The sequence below is a fragment of the Anomaloglossus baeobatrachus genome, chromosome 6, assembly GCF_048569485.1.
Source record: "Anomaloglossus baeobatrachus isolate aAnoBae1 chromosome 6, aAnoBae1.hap1, whole genome shotgun sequence".
Lineage (NCBI taxonomy): Eukaryota > Metazoa > Chordata > Amphibia > Anura > Aromobatidae > Anomaloglossus > Anomaloglossus baeobatrachus.
In genome coordinates this window covers 199,640,437-199,666,836 of record NC_134358.1, presented here as the reverse complement: position 1 = coordinate 199,666,836, position 26,400 = coordinate 199,640,437, and the positions used below count along the sequence as shown (strand labels likewise).

The 26,400-nt window shown below is 42.7% G+C and overlaps 1 protein-coding gene across 1 annotated transcript in view; it reads right to left on the bottom strand.

Annotated features, from left to right (window-relative positions):
- Positions 1-26,400, bottom strand: part of C6H18orf63 (chromosome 6 C18orf63 homolog) — a 237,418-nt gene that overhangs the window by 73,923 nt on the left and 137,095 nt on the right. The window contains exon 6 of the mRNA XM_075316417.1: positions 17,834-17,910. Coding sequence (XP_075172532.1) covers positions 17,834-17,910 — 77 coding nt within the window. The remainder of the gene's footprint in view (positions 1-17,833; positions 17,911-26,400) is intronic.

The following is a 26,400-nucleotide window of genomic DNA, read 5'->3' as shown; positions in this document are numbered from 1 at the left end:
AAAATGAAATCGGGATTTAGTAAATAGAGCCTAATAATCACCACTTTTTGTCGCTCCACAGTTCAAATCCATGATCTATTGAAAAAATATTGGTTTATTTTGCAACGCGATCCTCTGTTTCATGATCGTATTCCCCCTAAGCCATCTATCATTTATCGTAGGAACATCAGTCTAAGCAATTTGGTAGCCCCAAGCAGCCCATTTTCTAACATTTTACCTGTTGCTATAACCACTCCAGTAGGCAAGGGGTGTTTCAGTTGTAATATCCCTAGATGCCTGTGTTGTGAAGTAATTGGGGACACTGTCCCTTCCTTCACATCCCGCACGACAGGCCTGTCTGATTTAATCAAATTTAAATGGACTTGCTAAAGTAGTTATATAGTCTACCTGCTGGAATGCACATGCGGCCTACAGTACGTGGGACGCACTGTGCAAACCATGCATGCTAGACTGAATAAACATGGATCCAATATAAGGAATGGATACCAACAACATAGTTTATCCAGACACTTTAGTACCACGCATCAAAAGGACCCCAAACAACTAAGATTAATTATCATCGATCATCTGGTGAACTCTGGCCCAGATCGATTTGAAAAATTAATAAAATGTGTAATGAAGGAAGGAAAGAAGAAGCAAGAGGGAGTAGAGTGGGGGAAAGAGAGAAAAAAAACAAATAAAAAACCAAATCCCTTTAAATCAGTCTGCAAATTGTATTTATTTGTGGTGAGCCCGTGGTTGGCCAGTCTGCGGTGCACCAATATTACTACTATTATTGTGATTTTGCTTGTGTGCATTTCTTGCATTGCAATTTGCATAATATTATTATAATTCCCTATTAATGTGCATTATTTAATATATTTTATTAATAATAATAATAATAATAAAATAATAAATATTTTGTTGTTTTACATTGATTTATATTTCCTTGTTGTTTTTAGACATCTATTTTTATGCTATTCATACCAAGGATTTTTAGTCTGTCTATGATATGGATTAACTGTTTGTCAAGTAAGGGTTAACCTTTGTTAGCCCACATGCTAATTGTAACAACCAATAGGAATTTATCAACCCCTTTATATGTCATTTCCCGTATTTTAATAATTATCCACCTGATGAAGATATTACATTGATATCGAAACGCGTTGTAGTATGAATAAAGACATTCAAGCAAGTAACCATCTGTGTCCTCCTTAGCGCTCACCAGGACCATACAATTATTCAGACTATTCCACATTCCCATATTGGGACTCACGGCACGAGCTGCTTTAAGCCTAAGGCTGGAAATCTCTTCTGGCATCGGTGGTGACAAGGTTTCCATGTGACCGGTCCACAGGACACAGTTTACTCTGGCAGGAGATCTCCATAGTGGCGTTTGGGTGTACTGCCCAACTCCACAACCAACGCTCTAACCGAGGTTGTGCAAGGTTGAACAACCTCTCCAGGTGAGCGGTTTGAATACCCTCCTTACTATCTTATTTCTGAAATTCTTCACATGCGCTCCTCTTTTCGTGTACTTAGAAAATGATGTTAGGGCTAGAGGGCTGGAAAAGGAAGCAAAATAGGGATTAGAACTTACCAAGTCTCCGTACAGTTGTCACACTGCTTTCGGGTTCGTTCATTAATGCTCATGCATATTCACTACTTCCCCAACTCAAACTCAGTGACAGCATTTATGATTAATTGCAGTCAGAATGCTGGCATGCCAGTATCTGTGGTTGGTTGTGGAGTGTAAAACAAAAATAATAATTGGAAAAAAGGTGTAGGGTTCCTCGCATATTGATGCCAAGTGCAGATAAAGCAGACAGCTACAGGCTGCAGCTCCCAGCTCTGTGCATTATCTTCGCTGTGTATAAAAATATGGGGGACCCCATGGGGATTTTTAAAAATTATTTAGATAAATAAGTTTAAAAAATGGCATGAGGTCCCTCCCCAATTTTGATGCCCAACCAAAATAAAGCAGACAGCTGGACATTAGCATTCTTAGGCTGAATTACCAGTTCTTCTTCATTTGCCTCATAAAAAGCGAAATAGAAAGCAATAATAGCATAAAACATTATATGGCTCCAAATGGTACGAATAAAAACTCCAACTTATCCCACAAAAAAGAAGAGCTCACATAACTGTGTTGCAATGAGTTCAGCATTGCTGTCGATGGCCATGCTGAACTCATTGTGCCTGCCCTCGTCAGATCACAGGCGTTACTTAGTTTGAGGCCTGGCAAGTACCAACGTAAGAAACTGGCTGGGAATCCCTGGTTCCGTCGATATAACTCTGTTGGCAGAAAAATAAAAAACTATCCTTTTATAATTTAGTGTGATAGTAGCCAAACCTAAAAAACCCTTTATAAATCTGGTATTGCTGTAATCATACTGACCTTAGAAATAAAGCCACCCTATCACTTATAATGCACTGTGGACGGTGTAAAAAATAGTAAGAAACCCAATTTTTCAACTGCTGTTGATTTATTCATTTTGCCTCCCAAAGACCGCAATACAGCTCAGCTTACATTTATCTTGCACGCTACGCTGAGCACTTATAACAGGGACTAAGTGTAAATCTCTGAAAAACGTGACAGGTAAAATTCCCACTGGAATATTCACTATAATGAGGCAGAGGAGGTCACCTTTAACTCCTATCCAGCCTGTGATTTGGCAGTGTCCATCTTTTTATGCGCCTTTTTAGACATGCACCAAAGTACGGTCAACTACAGTTTTGAGCACCATTGAAAAGATGGACACCACTGAAGAGAGGCCAAACGGAGTCCAGACTAACTGCTGCATCATTTTTGAATTAGTGAATGGCTCTATCGGTCGGTTTCACTTGAATTGTATTTCAAAAATGTAGATCAAAACCCTAATGTAAGTGCTCAGAATAGAGCACAGGATAAATGTGAACTGATACAAAATATTCTGTACCTCAAATTGCCACAAATAGCATTCAACTCAACCTAGAAAAACACAAAAACCACAAGAAATATATGGGGCTTTCATGTTACTGGTTACTGGTAGCTCAAAGACTCTGTAAAAGCACTATGGCTCCCCCCGCCCCCCAAAAGAAAAACAGCAATTTCTGCACTCCCAAATTCAAATGCTCCCCTCTCTTATAAGTCCCACAGTGTGCCTAAACCACAGTTAATGTCCACATGTTTGGCATTGTTGTAGTGAAAAAACCCGCTTAATTTACACGATGTGTGCAATCAGAACCAATGCGCAAGAAAAGGGCTTATTTATATTTTTTTATTCTGCAACGCTGACTGCGTTTGACACCATCGGTGGTTTCGAGGGATGAAATCATCACACTGCATCTGTAGATGAACTCCCAGAGGGATGTAATTTCCAATATTTGGTCACTTAAGGGGGTTTTTGCTGTTCTGGTACTTAGGTGCTTTTCAAATGGCACTCCTTTCCTCCCAAGCCCTGTGGTGCTGCCAAAGAGTACTGTGCAATCACATATGGAGTATTGCCATGTTCAGGAGGAATTGTATAACATATTATTGGACCATTTTTTACTTATTCCCAAAATGGGAATAAGTAAGTAAGGAAGGAATTTTACTTATTCCCAAAATGGGAAATCTGGGGTTAAAACAATATTTTAGCAGTAAAAATGTAATTATTTTTTCTTCACCACCCAATAATAACATTTTGTGACACACCTGAGATGTCAATATGCTCACTGAATGCTTAGATGAATTCATTGAGGGGTGCAGTTTGTAAAATGGGGTCACTTAGGGGGGATTTGTGCTGTTCTGGCACCTCAGAGGCTCTGCAAATGTAAAATGGCCCCTGCAAACCACTCCAGCAAAATCTTAAGTCTAATATGGCACTCCTTTTTACTCAGCTTTGGACTGTGCCTCAAGAGTTCTTCCCGATTACATAGAAGGTACGGGCGCACTCAAGAAAAATTAAAAATAAACAACAAACTGCAAGGTCAATTTTTTTCTTATTAACGCTTATACCAATTAAAAACTTGGGGCTAAAACAATATTTTAGTAGTAAAAATGTAATTATTCTTTCTTCACCGCACATTGGTACAAAATTCAGTGCTACACCTGTGATGTCAGTATGCTCACTGCACCCCTAGATGAGTTCATTGAAGTGTATAGTTTGTAAATTGGATCACTTGTGGTGTGGTCTGCTTTTCTGGCATGTCAGGGGCTCTTCCCTTCCGAGCTCTAAATTGTCCCCAAACAGTAGTTGTTTTTTTTTTACCACATATGGGATGTCAGAGTACTCAGGACAAATTGTACATCAAATTGCATAGCACAACTTTTCCTGTTTCCTTTGTGAAAATTAAAAATTTGGGACAAAAGCAACATGTTTGTGGGAAAAATGTATTTTTTCCAGTTTCTTGGCTCAACATTAAAAACTTCTGTGAAGCACCTGGGGCCTCAAGGTGCTCCCCACACATCTAGATAAGTTTCTTCAGGGATCTAGTTTAAGGGCATAAAAATTCAAACTTTGAAAACTGCAACATTTTCAAAATTTTCCACCAAATTTCCAATATTTTCACAAATAAATGCAAAAAATATCCTAAATTTACTACTATTATGAAGTACGATATGTCCCGAAAAAACAATTTAAGAATTTTTGGGATTTGTTGAAGCATTGTGCAGTTTTAACTTTAAATAGTAACCCGGGTATGACATCTGCTGAACTAAGTGACGTCACTGCTGCCAGCCGGGTCCCCCTTGTCAGTGTTTCTAGGAGTCTGGAGAGATCGGACATATTTTTGGTCTATCCAGGCTTAGATGTTGCAGAGCCAGGACCGTAGTGGAACGTCATGTGGATTACGGTGGAACTTCAAGAGTCTTTTTGGGATTAATAAAGATGGGAAAGAGGGTACTGTATTTTATTTCAAATAAAGGATTTTTCGGTATGATGGCTGGACATTCCCATTTTTGTTGTACATGTGTATAATTGTTTGTACAGATGAGCGAGGCACCTTCAGGTATCTGGAAATTGCACCCAATGATCAACCAGACTTTTGCAAGTTCACATTTCTCTTCCTGAGATCTTGGCTGATTTCTTTTGACTTTCCCATGATGCTACACAAAGAAGCAATGTGTTTCAGATGTGCATTCAATTACATCACACGTGTGTCTCTAATTAACTCATATGTTGCCAATAAATCTATCAGAAGCTTCCAAAGATATGACGTCATATGAGCTCTCCCATATTGTTTAAAGGAATAATACTCAGTGTATGTAAACTTTTGACTGTGCAGAAAGTAATAAAAACCCCTTAAAAAAGGCTCTCTCTCTTTCATTATTCTGGCTTTTGGCAAATATAAAAAATGTTGACCTAAAATGGAAATGGTTTATTCTGATATGATAATAATAATAATAATAATAATAATAATAATAATAATAATAATAATAATGTCAAATAATGAGAAAACATGCATATGTGTGTTTTTAGATAATGTATGTAAAATGTCTGGTTTCATCTGTATGTTGTTCCAGATTTGGCGATACCAAATAGGTGTAGATTTTTATTTTTTTTTGTTACATAAATATATGTATTTCTTAGTATAATATTTTTTTTATCTTTTTTTGTTTGTTTTTTTAATTTGTGATTTAAAAAAAAATACTTTTACAATTTTTTCCACTTTTTAGCTTAGTATATTAACGTTTATTGGTCTGGTCGCTAGTATAATGCATTGCAATGCACATGCACTGTTAAGCATTAAATGTATCAGTATGGCATGGATTTAAAACCTTTCAGGCCATGCTCCTGTCATGTTCTCACAGGCCTCTGTAGCTTGCATACCCAGAGGTCATTATTTGAGCTCGACATGCTATGACAATGATCAGTGTGGGTGGCAATAATATGGTAAGGGAGCCTACTCCCTCTCCTAGCCTCAAATGGGATTGCTATTGATTGCAGCATTTAGGGGGTTAAACATCCAGAGATGGTGTGGGTATGAGGCTAGACAATTATAGCTTATCAGTTAAGCCGAGCTCCTGTCGGCGATCATGCATGAACATGCTATGTGACGGCATAATCGCCATGACGTGCCTGTACGTCATGTATCAGCAACAGCGACCCCTTTGCATCGGTTTCAGGACTGGATCTGGTGACTTTCTGCTGCGTAGTGGCTTTCTTCCTTGGTGAGCCACAGCCTGGTCGGTCTCTGTGTGGCGCCCCTATGGCACCAGTCGCCACAGAGTATTGCACATTATTTAAGGTGCGATATTCGCCTCGGGTAAGGAGGGGGTTAATCACCTATGTTTCATATTCACACCTTACATAAAGCTTAGGAGCCTTCCCAGAGGGGGGGATGGCTCATGGTAGGCAGGGGGGTGGCTATCACGAGACATGGGACTTCCCCGGTCACTGAAGCTAGCCACCTGGGGGGCGGGTTCCACTTGGGGTAGAAGTAGGAGCAAACTCACACAAACTTCAGTCAGTCTACCCGGGACACCAGTTCTGGGACACGACACGGTCACCACTTTCTTCTCTTCTCTTCACGGGGTCTGGGGCATGGAACGGAGCACTGGGCCCAGGTTCCCCACGGCTGGAAGGGCATCTCTGAAAAAGGCCTTTCTTCTTTCAAACACCGGTGACTGCGTCTAACTTATCCGAGGTCGACGGGGCACATCACAGCGAGTGACCAGTACTACGCGGACGAGCGGCACAAAGAGTGAGTAAAGATACTTGGAACCGCAGCATCTGACTCGGATTCTTATTATAGGAGCCGTCACCCCGCGCCTCGGTGCTAAAGGCCATTGCCATCACTACTCCTCTCATGATCCTTCCCGGAGTCCACTCCGCATGTGGGGAGTGACACCATCTCTGCTGCTATTATCAGCCGCCCCAGAGGACAGCGACAGCAGCGGCGGCTAATCTCTGGCCATGTACCACAGGTGGCATCACGACAATCTTCCTACTACGATCCTCCTTATTGGTGTACACCTCGGGGCACAAAGTCGGGCAGGCCACCGCGACATCCCAGATCAACATACCGGCCCGGTGACGAGTAACTCAGGTACGAGACCCTGCGTGCCTGAAACCCCCTGACCCCTGGGGGCTACATCTGTCCAACTGCTGATGGTTTTTTTTTTTTACTTTTGTTGTCTTGGTTTACTGTTAGTCAGATGTTTCTAAGTTTTTAGGAGCTAAGGCCGAACACACACTGAGGCTTGCAAAAGAGGGCAAGAGTAAGGTGAACAGATTTGGGGGGTATGTTAAAAGCAAAAGAAAAGTGAATGAGACTATTGGAGTCCTGCAGAATGAAAAAGGTGAAAGTCAACAAGGTGGAACAGCAGGTGAAGCTACTAAATTCGTATTTCGTATTTGTATTCTCCAAAAAACTAACGCAAGCATCAATGATAATCATGACAGAAATGATGATCAGGAGGAGTACAAGTTGACAATAAGCAAAGAATTGATATTAGAACACTTAGCTAAGTTAAAGAAAACCAAGTCCTCAGGTCCAGATGATTTTATACCCTAGAGTCTTGAAGGTGATAGTGGAGGAAATAATAGTACCGCTTGCCATAATCTTCAATAAGTCATGAGAAACAGGAGTGGTCCCTCTAGATTGGAAAAGGGAAAATGTGGTTCCTATCTACAAAGAGGGGAAAAAAGCAGGATCCATTGAATTACAGGCCAGTAAGCCTGCCCTCCTTAGCAGGAAAAATCTTCCAGCAAATTGCCAACGAACATTTACTTAGGTACCTGGATGGGAAGTTATTAATTAACCAGAGCCAGCATGAGTTTATTACCAATAAATCTTGTCAGGCCAATCTAATTTCCTTCTATAACAATGTCCCTGAATGGTTGGACCATGGGAATGCCGTGGATATAGTATAACTTGACTTCAGTAAGGCATGCGATAAAGTATCACATAACATCCTCCTGGAAAAAATTATCAAGTACAGAATCAACAAAAAAATCAGTTTTATGGATTCAAAACTGGCTTAATGAGTAGGCACAATGAGTAATATTAAATTGCTACACATCGAATTGGAGGAAAGTCAAAAGCAGGGTGCCGCAAGGCTCTGCCCTGGCTAAGGGCTGTTTAATATCTTTATAAATTATCTTGACAATGGAATTATTGGGGAACTCATTAAATTCGCAGAAGAGTTAAAGCCAACACTAGAGAGTAAAGAGAGCGTATTCAAAAGGATCTAGATACACTCAAAGAATGGGTCAAGGCAAACAGAATGGTGTTTAACAGGGAAAAATGCAAAGTCTTACATCAGGGTGAAAGAAATTTAAAAAGCATATATAGTTTGGGAAGAATAGAACTAAGTGATAATACAGGGGAAAAGGACTTGGGCATAATAGTAATTCCCATCTTCAACATGAGCCAACATTGTGGTGCTGCAGCTAAAAAGGCCAACAAAATTCTGTAATGTATCACGTCAAGCATCAAATCTACATCAAAAGACGTAATTATTCCCTTATACTCTGCCCTGGTCAGACCCCGCTTGGAATACTGTGTAGAGTTCTGAGAGCCCCAATTCAAGAAAGACATTGATATATTGGAGCAAGTCCAAAGAAGAGTAACCAAAATGGTAATAAGGTCTGCAAACCATGTCCTATGAAGACCGGCTAAAAAAAACAAGGAATGTTTAGTTTGCAAAAGAGAAGGCTGAGAGGAGACTTAATAGCGGTCTTCAAATATTTGAAAGGTAGTCACAGTGCAGAGGGAACTACCCTATTCTCATTAGCACAAGGAAGTAAAAAAAGCAAATGGGTTGAAGCTAGAAGGAAGGAGATTCAGATTAGACGTTAGGAAAAACTTTCACACAGTGAGGGCAGTCAGAGAGTGCTAATAGGAAGTACTAAGAATTGTGCTTATGACATTTAGGTATTTCAACCTCCTGATGAACCAAAAAAGAAGGGGAAACGCGTTGAGGTTTCTTGTCCATAAGAGGCTCCAGACATTTAACTCATTATAACTATCTGATTGGAAAGTGATAAGTACCCTATAATATTACCTACTCTGTATCTGCCGATTTGAATTTATTTAAGCACTGTGCACTTTAATGTATCACTAAGCACTGTTTGAGGCACTGCACTTTATTCGGCAGGGGCATACAGAGATAGGCTAGGCAGGGTGAGCCTACGTTGAGCGGGGGGCCACTACGCTATTTAGGGTGCCGACCTCAGCTGACAGACAAGGCACAGGAGGGAGTGGCCGTTATAGGGTCAGCAACATCTTCTCCCTCTTCTGTGCACTTTAGAAAGGTATTCACAAAATGTTACACCTAGTTGAGATTTTAGAAGAATTGCAATAAAAATTGTTTTTAAAGAATATTTGATTTATGACACATTTAAGTACTGCCCTCCTCCTTTGAAAGAAAAAAGAGTTCATCAGTCAGAGAGTGGAACAGGCTACTTGAATCAACAGTATCCCATGCACCACTCCACCACTTGTGCTGCTTGGTGCAGCTCTCCACCAGCTGCAACTTTATAGAGAGGCCAAAAAATTCCAAGGCACCGAGAAGCTCCTCTCCGTTTATAAATCTTTATTTGTCACAGCACTTTTTTGCACTTTTTCCTTTTGTATGTTGGGACAAATAAAGATTAAAGATTTATAAATTGAGAGGAGCTTCTCAGTGGAACAGGCTACCAAGGGAGGTAGTGAGCTCTCCGTCAATGGAAATCTTCAAGTGTACGCTAGATAAACATATAGCTGGGATAATTTAGGATCACCTGCACTCGCATGGGATTGGACCCAATAACCCTTAAGGTCCTTCCCAACGCTACCATTTTATGATTCTCACTTTCGTATTTTGTCTCGTTCCGATAACATCCTTGGTGGGGTTATATATATTCATTGTGCACCTGCCATATTTGATGACTATAGTACATGGTGGATGTTTGTTAAGGAGATCCAGACCTGCAATAAAGAGATTTTGCCTTCTAGGCAGAGACCAGTTCTTTTATTGCTTTGAGTTTTCTTATTTACTTTCAAACACTTTTCCTCTCTTCTCAGGTTGGTGGGAGGTTATTATTGGTTTCATTTTTTATACTCCTTTTCCCCACCCTTGTGTCTGTGCTTTAAGTTTCCTCACCTTGGCTCCCCATCTACCTTGGCCCACTGTCTCCCTCTCTTGGTTAATTACACATAATGGCCTCCACTCTGGTTCCTCCTTAATACCAAGAATGCGCTCGTTGGCCTCTCAGGGAGCCAGGTCCAAAATGAAGTTTATAGTTGAGTTGCTACAGGTTTTCTAGTTTGTACAGGAATCAGTAGGGGATGGGTGCGGCTGCTGTATTGTAGGCATTATTTCTCCCTTTTGAGTTAGCTACATCCATAACAGTATGTTAAAGCTCCTTAGGGGGTTAAGGGAATGGGTTGACTGCAATACCAATACAAATTATTAACCCCATAGTGACAGAGACAATTTTGACCTTAATGACCAGGCCAAATTTTACAAATCTGACCAGTGTCACTTTATGAGTTAACTCTGGAACGCTTCAATGGATCCCAGTGATTATGGAACTGTTTTTTGTGACATATTATATGTTAAATTTAGGATTCTTGCATTTATTTAAAAAAAAATGGAAATTTGATGCAAATTTTTAAATTTTAAAATTGATCTCTTATACCCCTAAACCAGAGGATTATTTCACATAAAATAGTTCATAAATAACATTTGCCACATGTCTACTTTATATCAGCACCAGTTTTGAAACATAATTATCTTCTGTTTTTTATATATATATATATATATATATATATATATATATATATATATACAGTTAGGTCCAGAAATATTTGGACAGTGACACAATTTTCGCGAGTTGGGCTCTGCATGCCACCACATTGGATTTGAAATGGAACCTCTACAACAGAATTCAAGTGCAGATTGTAACGTTTAATTTGAAGGTTTGAACAAAAATATCTGATAGAAATTGTAGGAATTGTACACATTTCTTTACAAACACTCCACATTTTAGGAGGTCAAAAGTAATTGGACAAATAAACCAAACCCAAACAAAATATTTTTATTTTCAATATTTTGTTGTGAATCCTTTGGAGGCAATCACTGCCTTAAGTCTGAAACCCATGGACATCACCAAACGCTGGGTTTCCTCCTTAATGCTTTGTCAGGCCTTTACAGCCGCATCCTTCAAGTCTTGCTTGTTTGTGGGTCTTTCCGTCTTAAGTCTGGATTTGAGCAAGTGAAATGCATGCTCAATTGGGTTAAGATCTGGTGATTGACTTGGCCATTGCAGAATGTTCCACTTTTTTGCACTCATGAACTCCTGGGTAGCTTTGGCTGTATGCTTGGGGTCATTGTCCATCTGTACTATGAAGCGCCGTCCGATCAACTTTGCGGCATTTGGCTGAATCTGGGCTGAAAGTATATCCCGGTACACTTCAGAACTCATCCGGCCACTCTTGTCTGCTGTTATGTCATCAATAAACACAAGTGACCCAGTGCCATTGAAAGCCATGCATGCCCATGCCATCACGTTGCCTCCACCATGTTTTACAGAGGATGTGGTGTGCCTTGGATTATGTGCCGTTCCCTTTCTTCTCCAAACTTTTTTCTTCCCATCATTCTGGTACAGGTTGATCTTTGTCTCATCTGTCCATAGAATACTTTTCCAGAACTGAGCTGGCTTCATGAGGTGTTTTTCAGCAAATTTAACTCTGGCCTGTCTATTTTTGGAATTGATGAATGGTTTGCATCTAGATGTGAACACTTTGTATTTACTTTCATGGAGTCTTCTCTTTACTGTTGACTTAGAGACAGATACACCTACTTCACTGAGAGTGTTCTGGACTTCAGTTGATGTTGTGAACGGGTTCTTCTTCACCAAAGAAAGTATGCGGCGATCATCCACCACTGTTGTCATCCGTGGACGCCCAGGCCTTTTTGAGTTCCCAAGCTCACCAGTCAATTCCTTTTTTCTCAGAATGTACCCGACTGTTGATTTTGCTACTCCAAGCATGTCTGCTATCTCTCTGATGGATTTTTTCTTTTTTTTCAGCCTCAGGATGTTCTGCTTCACCTCAATTGAGAGTTCCTTAGACCGCATGTTGTCTGGTCACAGCAACAGCTTCCAAATGCAAAACCACACACCTGTAATCAACCCCAGACCTTTTAACTACTTCATTGCTTACAGGTTAACGAGGGAGACGCCTTCAGAGTTAATTGCAGCCCTTAGAGTCCCTTGTCCAATTACTTTTGGTCCCTTGAAAAAGAGGAGGCTATGCATTACAGAGCTATGATTCCTAAACCCTTTCTCCGATTTGGATGTGAAAACTCTCATATTGCAGCTGGGAGTGTGCACTTTCAGCCCATAATATATATATAATTGTATTTCTGAACATGTTTTTGTAAACAGCTAAAATAACAAAACTTGTGTCACTGTCCAAATATTTCTGGCCCTGACTGTATATATATATATATATATATATATATATATATGTATATATGTATATGTACATATATACATGTATATGTACATATATGTATATATATGTATATATATATATATATATTGTGAGGTAACGTGGTCGGCTGCGCGGCAGAAGACACAGGATCCAGGCGCCAATGGTCACAGCACACAGTTTATTGCACAAAACCAAATCCAAAACAGCACACAACACGTATTCCGGAATATCCTCCTCCAGAACCAACAAGCCAGATTCCAGAAATGGCTCACATGTGCTTCTTCGGCAGAAGCTTAGGGAGTTGTGTTCACTCCCTCACACTAGGGCCCCACACCCCGGTTCCTGTTTCCTTTTAACCCTCCTTTCAGCCTGCAGGGAAACAGCAATAAACCCTGGAGTGGAGTTGCTTTCTATACATGGAGGGAGCACAACCGGTGCGAGACGTACCGGCCGTCATAGACAACCCCGGTCACAGTCTCACAATATATATATATATCAAAATGAATACTATATTATATATATATATATATAGTACAGACCAAAAGTTTGGAGTCACCTTCTCATTCAAAGACTTTTCTTTATTTTCATGACTCTGAAAATTGTAGATTCGCATTGAATGCATCAAAACTATGAATTAACACATGTGGAATGAAAAACTTAACAAAAAGTTTGAAACAACTGAAAATATGTCATATATTCTAGGTTCTTCAAAGTAGCAACCTTTTGCTTTGATTACTGCTTTGCACACTCTTGGCATTCTCTTGATGAGCTTCAAGAGGTAGTCACCGGAAATGGTCTTCCAACAGTCTTGAAGGAGTTCCCAGAGATGTTTAACACCTGTTGACCCTTTTGCCTTCACTCCGCGGTCCAGCTCACCCCAAACCATCTCGATTGGGTTCATGTCTGGTGACTGTGGAGGCCAGGTCATCTGGCGTAGCACCCCATCACTCTCCTTCTAAGTCAAATAGCCCTTACACAGCCTGGAGGTGGGTTTAGGGTCATTGTCCTGTTGAAAAATAAATGATGGTCCAACTAAATGCAAACCGGATGGAATAGCATGCCGTTGCAAGATGCTGTGGTAGTCATGCTGGTTCAGTATGCCTTCAATTTTGAATAAATCCACAACAGTGATAACCAGCAAAGCAACCCCGAACCATCACACTTCCTCCTCAATGCTTCTGTGGTGCCCCTGAGGCTTCCGTCGCCACAGAGACATTGCACCCCAGTCAGAGGTGTGATGTCCCATCCTGGGTAAGGAAAGGGGTACATGCCAGTTCACAGGTAAAACTGCACTACACCCATTGCTAGGCACACACTGGGACCAGGGACAGTGGCAGCAACCCTCCCATGCTGCATGCTGTGAAGGGTCGTAAGACCCATCCCTGCTCCCATAGGGTGGTAGCTTAGCAACCGGGGGGTGGGAAGAGCCAGCTGAGTGTAGAGCAGAGAGGAAGGTCAGAGTTTCAGTTTACCTCAGAGAGTGAAAGAGTGAGGAGACAGCATGTAGCTGTGAAAGAGAAAGGAGCTCTGTGAGTTCAGAGTGTCCGCAACAGAGAAAGAAAGCAACAGAGAAGGAGAGAAACAGAGAGTAGAAGAAGAGCTCTAGTCAGGCAGGAGCTAAAGAAAGAAGAAAGTGACGCTTCCTGGTGAAGACCCTGGGACTTGGAGGGTCCAGATGACACCAAGCAGGGAACGAAGGGATTCCAGGGCCACAGATAGCTTCAGAGCTGGTGGCCAGTGAAGCCAGCTGAGAAAGGACACAATTAGAGGGGTGCACTGGCATCAACCCCCAGATTTACCCGGGATCGGCGGAGGTCCCTGACGGTGGTCCCAGCAGCCCAAAGGCTCCTGCAGGCCTTGACAAGAACTGTGAGTAAAGACCTCGAAACTGCACCCCTGGTGTTGCCTCAGTTATTTCTCTGCATAGACACTAATAAGCACCAACTTTGCCCCGGGGTATTTCTCCACCTGTGGGGAGCAGTACCATCATTGCTGCCATTCCATCACCCCAGAGGCCTCATACAGCAGCGGCGGCTTAATAGCTGCATACCACAGGTGGCGTCACGAACACAAACTTTATTCACCCCCAACACTGCAGCCATATTTTATTGACACCCACCAGGGCGACGGAGTCAGGCCCCGCCACCTCTGACGACCCCCGGACTAGTCCGGCCCGGCATCGGGTGTCCCATAGCCCTGGGGTGGGCGAGTCACTTGATGGTGGGAACCAGGCATGTAGAGTTAATCCGTTCCCCTTTTCTGCATCGCACAAAGACACGGTGACTGGATCCAAAGATCTCAAATTTGGACTCTTCAGACCAAAGCACAGATTTTCACTGGTCTAATGCCCATTCCTTGTGTTCTTTAGCCCAAACAAGTCTCTTTTGCTTGTTGCCTGTCCTTAGCAGTGGTTTCCTAGAAGCTATTTTACCATGAAGGCCTGCTGCACAAAGTCTCCTCTTAACAGTTGTTCTAGAGATGTGTCTGCTGCTAGAAATCTGGTCTCTAATTTGAGCTGCTGTTAACCTGCGATTTCTGAGGCTGGTGACTCGAATAAACTTATCCTCCACAGCAGAGGTGACTCTTGATCTTCCTTTCCTGGGGCGGTCCTCATGTGAGCCAGTTTCTTTGTAGCGTTTGATGGTTTTTGCCACTGCACTTTCAAAGTTTTCCCAATTTTTCGGACTTACTGACCTTAATTTTTTAAAGTAATGATGTCCACTTGTTTTTCTTTACTTAGAATTTGTATTATGGCAAGAAAAAAAACAGCTAACAGTCTATTCAGTAGGACTATCAGCTGTGTATCCACCAGACTTCTGCATAACACAACTGATGGTCCCAACCCCCTTTATAAGGCAAGAAATCCCACTTATTAAACCTGACAGGGCACACCTATGAAGTGAAAACCATTTCTGGTGACTACCTCTTGAAGCTCATCTAGAGAATGCCAAGAGTGTGCAAAGCAGTAAACAAAGCAAAAGGTGGCTACTTTGAATAACCTAGAACATAAGACATATTTTCAGTTGTTGCACAGTTTTTTGTTAAGTATTTCATTCCACATGTGTTAATTCATAGTTTTGATGCCTTCAATGTGAATCTACAATTTACAGTCATGCAAATAAAGAAAACTCTTTGAATTAGAAGGCGTGTCCAAACTTTTGGTCTGTACTAATATATATATATATATATATATATATATATATAAACAAAAAAAACAAAAAACAAAAAAGTGAGCCGGAGTATGAGATGGTATACATGGAGCTTGTGAGCTCATGTTCACACTGGCCATTAGACAAAGAGAAACCAAGGGAAAAATTGTGAAAACATACCCTGCTGTAACTAAATAAAAGCATAGTGCATATAAACATAGGGTACTTAGTAAACACTGTTTTTGATCAAAAAAAGCATAAAGCTATCCCGCCAAGGTGTACCCAGTTGGGATAGTACCTACACTCTCTAATATTAAAACCTTACCATGGGTCTAAAATAGGCCTCAATGTGGCTAAGGGCTGAGAGCGATTGGGTCCCAACAGGACACACACAGTCAGGGGGATTCACAGAATGAAATGTCCAGCTCACCAAGAGGGAGGGCCACACCCCATTTGTACTGAATACAAAAAAACTACATAAAAACAAAAAAGTGAGCCGGAGTATGAGATGGTATACATGGAGCTTGTGAGCTCATGTTCAAACTCTTTGAATTAGAAGGCGTGTCCAAACTTTTGGTCTGTACTAATATATATATATATATATATATATATATATATATATACACATATATATATACACAGCAAATGCCCAAAAGTGACATTTTTAAAACTGTACCTCTTAAAGCCGCATCCAACATGTTTATTAACCCTTCAAGTACTTTAATTCAAAACGGAGCTAAAAAAAAAAATAGTTTTGCATTTCACCTAAAAATGTTGATTTAGCCCCCAAGGAATAGAACTACAAAATGGACCCCAAAATTTGTTACTCAGTTTCTTCTGAGCGAACTGATACACCACATGTGGTCATTTGTTTGGACAAATGGCAGGGCTCGGAAGGGAAGGAACATCATTTGAATTTTGGAACCCAAGTTTGGCTGAAAATAGATTGAGGGCACCATGTCCAATTGGCAGAGCCCCTAATCAGCAGGAACCCCCATAAGTGACCCCATTATGGAAACTGGACCCCCCAAGGATTTCGATCCCACATGTACCTCACAGAGTTTAATAACACTAGATCATCAGATTGAACATTTTCATGTTTTTCACATGAATGTTGCTTTAGCACCAAATTTCATATTTTATAAGTGGTAACCAAAAAGTGGACAACACAGTTTGTTGTCCACCTTCTTATGAACATGGCAATGCCCCGCTTGCAGCTAAAAAAGTTCTGAAGGACTCGGATCAGAAGGAGCAATATCTGAGTATTAGATTTTGTGATAGGATGTTGATCCAGGAAACTTGTTTGATTGCCATTTGTGAAGCTGGGAAGGAATTTTTTACCTAATATGGGGCTATCATCTACTGGTTCATGGGGTTTCTGCTTTCCTCTGCATTAACACGTTAAGCTTTATTTAGAACTTGATGGACATACGTCTACTTTCAACCTAAAAACCTATGAAATTATGAAATAAGCTAGGTTTACAGTTCAGGTTGTTACACAGGTGGCAATGCCAAGATGTGTAGGTTGATTTTTTTTCTAGTAATAAAGTACCTACATTTTTACACTTTAGTTTTTACAATTTTTTTTTCACATTGTTCTTTTTTAAATTGTTGGTGCAATTCACACCAAATCTTACACAAGGACAGGAGGATGATTACACATCATCTCTTGCCTATCCCTGCTGCCCATCAGCTCCTGCACAACTGAAGTAGGGATTGCGGCTACAGAAGTGTTCCAGCAGCTCATTTTGAATCCGAGATTCTCCGCTGTATTGCTGAAAATCACCACTGTAGTTGTGACCCAGACCAGGATATCACAAGGTAGGCTGGAGTTACACTTGCGCAAGGATCGCATCACACTGCGTGGACAGGATGGCTTCTTTCCTGACAGGAGTTTGTCAGCTACATAGAAATGCATGAAACTGATTTGCTCCTGTCAGGAGAGTTGGGGCCTGTCTGGGTGATGCGCAAGTGTGACTCCAGCCTTAAAGTGAAAGTAAAGAGACAAGACAGAGTAACAGCTGCAAATACTTGCAGCTTTCACTTTTTCTTGTGATATCCTGGGCTAGGTCATAACTACGATGCAAATCTTTGAAAAAAATGAGTCCTGGATCACTGCTGTAGCTGTAATCAAAGCTGAGATATCACAAGAAGCCTGGATGTCTTTACCCTGCAAGGATGTACGAGATACAACACTGGCAAGGAAAGGGTTAAAGTGAAATTACTTTTGATATTTAGATAACTGCATCCATCTTATTTTTTTTAAAAACATATTTTCCCACAGATTCCTCTTTCTTCACCATAAAATTAAAAATTACCTGACAAGGTGGCAGCCGAACTGTATGAACGTGCACAGCTATATATAGTTGATTATCTAACACATTGATGGAGATTGCTGAAATGAACATACAGTAAATCATAACAATGATGATAATCAAAACTACAAATTAGTGTTACAAATGAAACAGTAATCAGTAAATCAGCAATAATTATGTTGAAGAGAAACACAGATGTCCTGTTCTCAGGATAGTTATAAGGCCATGTTCCCACAAGGAGCATTTGGTGAGTTTTTGCTGATGTAGACTTTCTGCAGCATTTCTGCACATCTTGGGTACATTAGCTTACTTTCCTCTTTTACATGCATTTTTTACACTGCAGTTTTTCTCTTTTTGATACGTCAAATTAAGCTGCTTTTTTTCCCGATTCCTGGTATTTGGCTTAATACACTAGAAGAGAAAAGTGCCCTAATGTCCTCAAACAAATGTAATACATAATAATCCACAGTGCCAAAAAACAGAGGCTTCAGTTTTTTTCTTATTAAAGGTTTTATTAAATAGAACCTGTCAGCAGGATGTAACATTATAAAGTAAATACTGTACATAAAAATATATTGTGCGTTGGATATACATGTAATCTATACTGTAACTCATCACAATAGAATATCATTAACATAAAAAAATAATTATAAACATTGGCACTATAGGGATGAAAAGAAATCATATGCAAAGATATATATCAATACCATAAATCCAAGAATTCATAAATAGAATATTAAACAAGAGAATATATAAAAGAGGTCCAATATAAATAAATTTTACATATATATATATTTTATATATATATATATATATATATATATATATATATATATATAGCTGTGTTAAAATATAAAATACTGCATAAATATATCAGGATCCCATACACAGACTTCATAGTAATAAATAATTTAATAATTTATACATACAGTATATGGGAAAATAATAAGCAAAGAACACCATAAAACGTGCAAGGTTACCACATATAGGGTGATCTATCACTAATAATTGAGTCAATCATTGCAATGAAGAGAAACAGGCAGTCAGAAAATAGGCACTGAAAGAAAAAAACTCACAGTATGTACACAGGTTGTCATGATAGTAATGAAGTGACTGAAAATCGGGACTGATAAACTGGTGCCTAGGCGAGGGGAGCCCCTATTTGTCCCTCATCCCAGAGTTATGCCTGATGGTGGTGTTGTGTGGACCACCAGTGTAACCCTAACTCTTGAAAAGCCAGATCCTGGGAGTGAAACTGGACTGGAGTGATAAATTCCCCCACAAATAGACAGACAGGGAGGAACTAAAACTGAAACTCACAGCAGTCACTGATGGAGGTAAACAGGATCCACCATCTTTTAAAGGACGGAGGCAGCTGTGATACGTCTTCAGTAACCTGTGACCACAGCAGCAACTCACAGACTAGCAGGAATTAACTCCATCCAGATGGATCACCAGCATGCACAAAACAGGTCAACGCCTGATTCTGACTAAACATCACAGAAGCACCAGGTGGCATGTCAGACTCTGAAGTATGAACAAAGTCCAAAGTCGAAATGACATTTGGTGCATATAGACCAGCCATGACATACCCTTTCCTCTACAAGAGGCCTCAGGACTCTCAAGACTAGATCTATCCGGATGACGACGCTGGAAAACCCTAACCAGGTGCTCCACATGAATATCCAGGATGTAGACCATAGACACAAAAGAAGAGAGACACACCAGAGGATTCATGATGATGGTTATTAATAGCAAACTCAGCTAGATGAAGGACTGAGGACAACTCCTCCTGGTTGTCAGAGACAAAACAGTGCATATACTGCTCCAGGCTTTGATTCATGCACTCTGTTTGCCCATTAGAGTGTGGATGGAAAGCTCATGAGTGAGACAAATTTAATCCCCAAGTGAGAGCAGAATGACCTCCAAAAATTAGCAATAAACTGAGTATCCCTATCAGAGACAATGTCAGACGGGACTTCATGGAGTCTGACAATCTCCCGATTAAACACCTGGGCTAACATCTGAGCATTAGGCAAAGAAGGCAAGGCAAAAAAATGAGTTATTTTGGAAAATCTGTCAACCATGACCAAAATAACAATATTACTAGCAGAAGGAGGCAGATTTGTAATGAAGTCCATGGAAATATCCATCCATGGTTTGCTAGGCACACTCAAAGGCAGCAGACATCCAGACAGATGAGACTGTAATGATTTAGATCGCGCACAGGTGGTACGAGCGAATGCATATGTGCCGCCCCCGCGACAGCCGACGGGCTGCTCGGACCCGGATCCGCAGTGACTCGAGGGGTCTCCGGACCCGAGGCGGGGTTGTACAGCCTCTCGAAAATAAAAAGGGGGGAGTTTTTGTGTTTTGGGATAGTGTTCATGATGCCACCCACGGTGTGTGGTAACGTGAGGCACCACTGCTGCCGGTTTGGGGAGCCCGGGAACGCTGGTGCGTGGCAGCTGAAATTGTTAACCCCTCCGTGGGCAGGGGAGTGGTGTCCCGGGGCCCGGTGATGGATGGCGTGGGGATCCCGTCGGGTGCAAGGGGAGTAACATGTACTCACAAAAGTCCAAAGTCACTGACGCTTACACCAGGTAAACCAAACTCTTGAGCACTCTTTGGTCCTTGTACGGGCACACTGGGTCCGTTTTCTCTTGGTGCTGCTTGTTGACCTGAAGCCTTGTCCCTTGGCACTGTGTGTCCTACGTGTGGATCCCTTACACTTGAAGCATTTCTGGTCCCGCTCACCTGCGTGGCTAGCAGGGTGAGCTTGCTCCCAGGGTTCTTGCTTGGGATTTTCTGGACGGTTGTGGGAAGTCCTATCCCCGTCGTTGCGCTAGTGCCCCGATTCTGGAGCGGGTGGGGAACAGTTCCTGAAGATTCCGTTCCCGTCAGGTGAATTACTGGGCTGCGTGAAGCTACTTCCCAGCCTAGGGTCCGCGTACCCCGTCGTGCCCTGGTCCCTACCCGGTTGTAGCACAAGGCAGCCGGCCTGCTCTCTGTAGCAGCACCGCACTCCCTGCCACTACCCCCTGCGACAGGGGTTCCAGCTCCTTCTGGTCAGGCCAATATCTGGCATCTGGGACGGGTACAGGAGCCCAGCTCCACAGCGTGACCTGGACTGTCACTGCTGTCTCTCCTTCCACCTCCACTCTCTACAACTCACTCTCTGCACTGACACTTCTGCCCTCCTTCTACCAGCCCCCCATCTGGGTGGCCTTATTCCCCTCAGGCTGCCCAATGGGTGTTTGGTGGGTGTGTTGCAGAGTGTTCCTCGGGATTTGTGTACACCTGTTGATAGCAACACCAAAGTGACAGGACCCGTAACCAAGGAGGAGCGGGTACCATGCAGAAGGGCAGATTCACGGCACCCTTGTGACGACCTGATAAGCCAGGGCGTCACACATACAGCTACATCCCTCTGGATTTTGGGCCACCAAAAATGACACAACAGGAGATCCAGTGTGCCCTTCACTTCAGGGTGAACAACCAAGACAGAAACATGATGCTCCCCGAAAACCTTAAGGTGAAGGTTCATGGGAACAGTCTAAATAAGAATAAGTGGTAATCCAGCACCCATAGTCCAGTCTTCAGTGAAAATTAAGACATCCTTTATTCACAAAACATGTTAAAACATACATGTTTAAAATTAGACCTTCCTTACGCGTTTCAGGTCATAGAGACCCTTACTCATATCCTATGAGTTAGGGTCTCTATGTCCTGAAACACATAAGGCAGTTCTGATTTTAAATATGTGTATATTTTTAACATATTTTGTGAATAAAGGATGTCTTAATTTTCACTGAAGACTGGACTACGGGTGCTGGATTACCACTTACTCTTATTTAGATTGACTTCTGCAGGGGTGGACTGCCCCTTTTCTTCCTCCGTGCACCCTAGGTGGTTTGGATCACATGGCTATGGTAGGCTGAAATTTACTCCTTTTCACTTGAAGTTCATGGGAACAAACTACTTGTTTGCAGGAACCCCAGATGGTGCCTCTTCCTGGGCCTCAGCACTCTCAGACTCAACCACTGTATTAAGTGCCGACACTACCACTCCCTTCTGCAGGATGGGCACTCATTTCTAATAAGTTTCCATACCTGGAAAACTTCTGGCACATGGACGAAGTTTACCAAGTGAAGGACCCTGAGACAAAACAGCCCCCACTCTTGCCTCAGAAGCGTCAACCTCCACAGTAAAAGGAAGTGACACATTGGGCTGTATAAGTACTGGAGCAGATGCAAAGCATTTTTTCAGGAAGTCAAATGATTGTAAAGCACTCTCAGACCAGTCAGAAAAGTCCATACCTTTCTTTGTCATGTCGGTCAACTCTTAATAAACTTTCTGTAATAATTAGCAAACCCCAAGAACTATTGTAGCACCTTAAGATTTTCAGGACGGTCCCATTTTAGAATAGTCTTCAGCTTAAAGGGATCCATCCTAAACCCAGAGGCGAAAATAATAAAACCCAAAACGACAATTCCTGAACAGATCATACACATTTTTCTAGCTTAGTGTACAATGTCTTTGCTCTGGTTCCATGTGTGACCTGCAGTCTAGAGAATAAATATAAATGTTATCCAGATATATGATTACAAACCTCCCCAACTGGTGAGCAAATACATAATTTATGAAATGTTGAAACACCGCAGGCACGTTGGTAAAATCAATGGGCATTACCAGATTTTCAAAGTGACCCTCAGGTGTACTAAATGCCGTTTTCCACTCATCCCACAGATGGACTCTGATAAGATTATAGGCCCCACTGAGGTCGAGTTTGGAAAATCACTTTGCACCGGAAATCTGGTTAAATGGGTCCGGATTCAGAAACATAGGATATGGATCACAAACCATAATCTAGTTAAACTTCCGGAAATCCAGACACGGACGTAGTCCACCATCTTTTTTTTTTACAAAGAACACTCCACATATGGAATATTGGCATGTTCAAGAGAAATTGAACAGCAAATTGTGGTGTCCATTTTCTCTTCCTAGCCTTGTAAAAAAAAAAAATAGATATTTTGTTGCTTAAGCAAAATTTTTGGGTGAAGAAACCAAATTGTTTTGTTTTCACAGTTTAATGTTGTAAAATTCTGTGAAGCACTTGGGGGTTCAAGGTACCCACCACACATCTAGATAAGTTCCTTGAGGAGTCTTAAGGGTACTTTACACGCTACGACATCGCTAGCTATAGCTAGCGATGTTAAGCACGATAGCACCCGCCCCCGTCGTATGTGCGACATTTGGTGATCGCTGCTGTAGCGAACATTATCGCTACGGCAGCGTCACACGCACATACCTTGTCAGCGACGTCACTGTGACCGCCGAACACTGCGGCGTCACTAAGCGGCCGGCCAATAGAAGCGGAGGGGTGGAGATGAGCGGGACGTAACATCCCGCCCACCTCCTTCCTTCCGCATTTCCGGTGGACGCAGGTAAGGAGATGTTCGTCGTTCTTGCTGTGTCACCCATAGCGATGTGTGATGCCGCAGGAACGACGAACAACATCGTACCTGTGGCAGCAGTAATATTAAGGAAATGAACGACGTGTCAACGAGCAACGATTTTCACATTTTTGTGCTCGTTGATCGTCGCTCATTTGTGTCACACGCGCTGCAATGTCGCTACCGGCGCCGGATGTGCGTCACTAACGACGTGACCCCAACGATATATCGGTAGCGATGTCGCAGCGTGTAAAGTACCCTTTAGGCTATGTGCGCACTTTGCGTTCAATTTCGCAGCGTGTAAGTCACTGCCTGTGCGTCTCAGAACGCAGCCGAAAAAGCTGCATTTGGAGACGCATTCGGCAGAACGCAACGTGCGCACATTCCTGTATAATTCATGCGTTCTGGATGCTTTCTCTGCCATAGACAGAGTGGGAAAAGCATCCAGAATGCACATTTTTCACAGTGCGGTCCCACTTGGCTCTGCAGAATCCCCATAGACTTGCAGCAGAGCCGAGTGGGATCGCACTGTCAAAAAAAGCATGGCTGGCTGCGAGACAGAGTCGCGCAATCAGAATGAACTCGGATGAACTTCACCCGACTTCATTGTGATTGCGTAGCTCTGTGCGTGTGCTGTGGCTTGATTTGCGGTCATACGTGATGGACTCACTTGTGATCGTAAATCCCCTGAGTGACTGCAGTGAGCTGCACGATAAGCTGTGCTTTCACTCAGGTTACCCGCGGCCACAGCTGCAGTCCTCCACCTGAAAGCGGTGGCCGCGAGTAATCTCAGTGACACCTCAGCTGATCGCGTGACTCACTTCAGTTACTGCATGGAGTTCAAAGGAGCAGCGGTGTTCTACTGCCGCTCCTGTCAGCTTCCGATTCCGATATAGCAGAGCTGAAAGTGTCGTGGGACCTTAGGTGGATTACGTCGGACCTGTAGTTGTTTTTGAGGGGTTAATAACCTAGGACTTAGTTGCAGCTATGGGCTGCCAGTAACTCCTTATTAACCCATCTGCCACCGCTCCAGGGCAATTCGGGATGAGCCAGGTAAAGTCCCAGGACTGTCGCATCTAATGGATGCGGCAATTCCGGGCGGCTGCTGGCTGATATTGTTGGGCTGGGGGGCTCCCCATAACGTGGAGCTCCCCATCCTGAGAATACTAGCCTTCAGCCATGTGGTTTTACCCTGGCTGGTATCCAAATTGGGGGGACCGAACGTCGGGTTTTTTTTTTCATTTTTTTTTTTTTTACTGCTCGATATAGACACGCACACCGGCGGCTGTGATTGGTTGCAGTGAGACAGCTGTCACTCAGCGTGGGGGCATGTCTGACTGCAACCAATCATAGGCGCCGGAGGGCGGGGGAAGCAGGGAATACGTGATGGATTAATGAGCGGCCGGCATTTTCAAAAGAGAAGCCGCCACAGTGTGAACACCGTGCAGCGCCGCGCCGGTGATCGTGGATCGGTGACTATGAGAGAGGGGGTGGGAGGTTGAGACCGACATGGACAGAGAGAGAGATAGAGACATAGAGATAGAGAGAGACCGACCGACAGAGAGAGAAAGACCGACTGACAGACCGACAGAGAGACAGAGACCGAAAGACCTGCCTTTGTTATGTGAAAAAAACATGCGGATCGCAACAATAATGCAATGCAAATGCACTGCTTAACATTTTGGCAGTGATTTTCTCCAACTCATTGATTTAAATGGGTGTAGAACGCAGCTAAAATGGCAAAAACAATTGACATGTTGTTTCTTCAAACACAGAGATTTTTGACAATCAAAACGCTGCGTTTCAAAAAGCATCGTGTGCACAGATTTTGCATGATTCTCATAGACTTTGCTGGGGAATCAGAACGCATGCATTTTGTCAATGACAAAGTGCAGTTGTAAACGCAGCCAAAACGCAGAAAAAAACGCAAAGTGCGCACATAGCCTAAGGCGGGCTTTGCACGTTGCGACATCGCAAGCCGATGCTGCGATGTCGCACGCGATAGTCCCCGCCCCGTCACAGGTACAATATCGTGTGATAGCTGGCGTAGCGAAAATTATCGCTACGCCAGCTTCACATGCACTCACCTGCCCTGCGACCGTCGCTCTGGCCGGCGACCCACCTCCTTCCTAAGGGGGCGGGTCGTGCGGCGTCATAGCGACCTCACACGGCAGGCGGCCAATAGCGGCGGAGGGGCGGAGATGAGCAGGATGTAAACATCCCGCCCACCTCCGTCCTTCCGCATAGCCGCCGGCGGCAGGTAAGGAGATGTTCCTCGCTCCTGCGGCTTCATACACAGCGATGTGTGCTGCCGCAGGAACGAGGAACATCGTACCTGTCGCGGCACCGGCATTATGGAAATGTCGGTGAATGCAACGATGATACGATAACGACGTTTTTGCGCTCGTTCATCGTATCATCTAGCATTTACACAGTGCAATGTCGAAAGTGACGCCGGATGTGCGTCACTTTCGATTTGACCCCACCGACATCGCACGTGCGATGTCGCAACGTGCAAAGCCGCCCTTAATGTCCGCTAACTATTATAGCCAATTTTGCGTTTGAAAAGTCAAATGGCGCTCCTTTTCTTCTAAGCACTTCTGTGTGCCCAAACAGTAATTTTCCACCACATAGAAGGTATTTGCGTACTCAGAAAAAATTGCATCTTTGTTGTGAAAATTCTCCTGTTGCCTTTGTGAAAATAAAATATTTGAAGCTAAAAACATCTCTAAGGAAAAATGTGATTATTTTATTTTCACAGCTCAATGTTCTAAAACTGTGAAACACCTGGGGGTTCAAAGTGCCCATCAAACAGCTAGATAAATTCTTTGAATTGTCTAGTTTCCAAAATGGAGTCATTTGTGTGGGGTTCCTACTGTTTAGGCATATCAGGGGCTTTCCAAATGCGACATGGCATCTGCCAACGATTCCAGCCAATTTTGCGTTTCAAAAGTCAAATAACGCTCCTTTCCTTTCGAGCCCTGCCGTGCACTCAAACAGTCGTTTTCCACAACATATAAGGCAGGGGTCTCAAACTCGGCTGGGTGTATGGGCCGCACAGAGGAAAGAAGGGAATTTTGTTTACTTACCGTAAATTCCTTTTCTTCTAGCTCC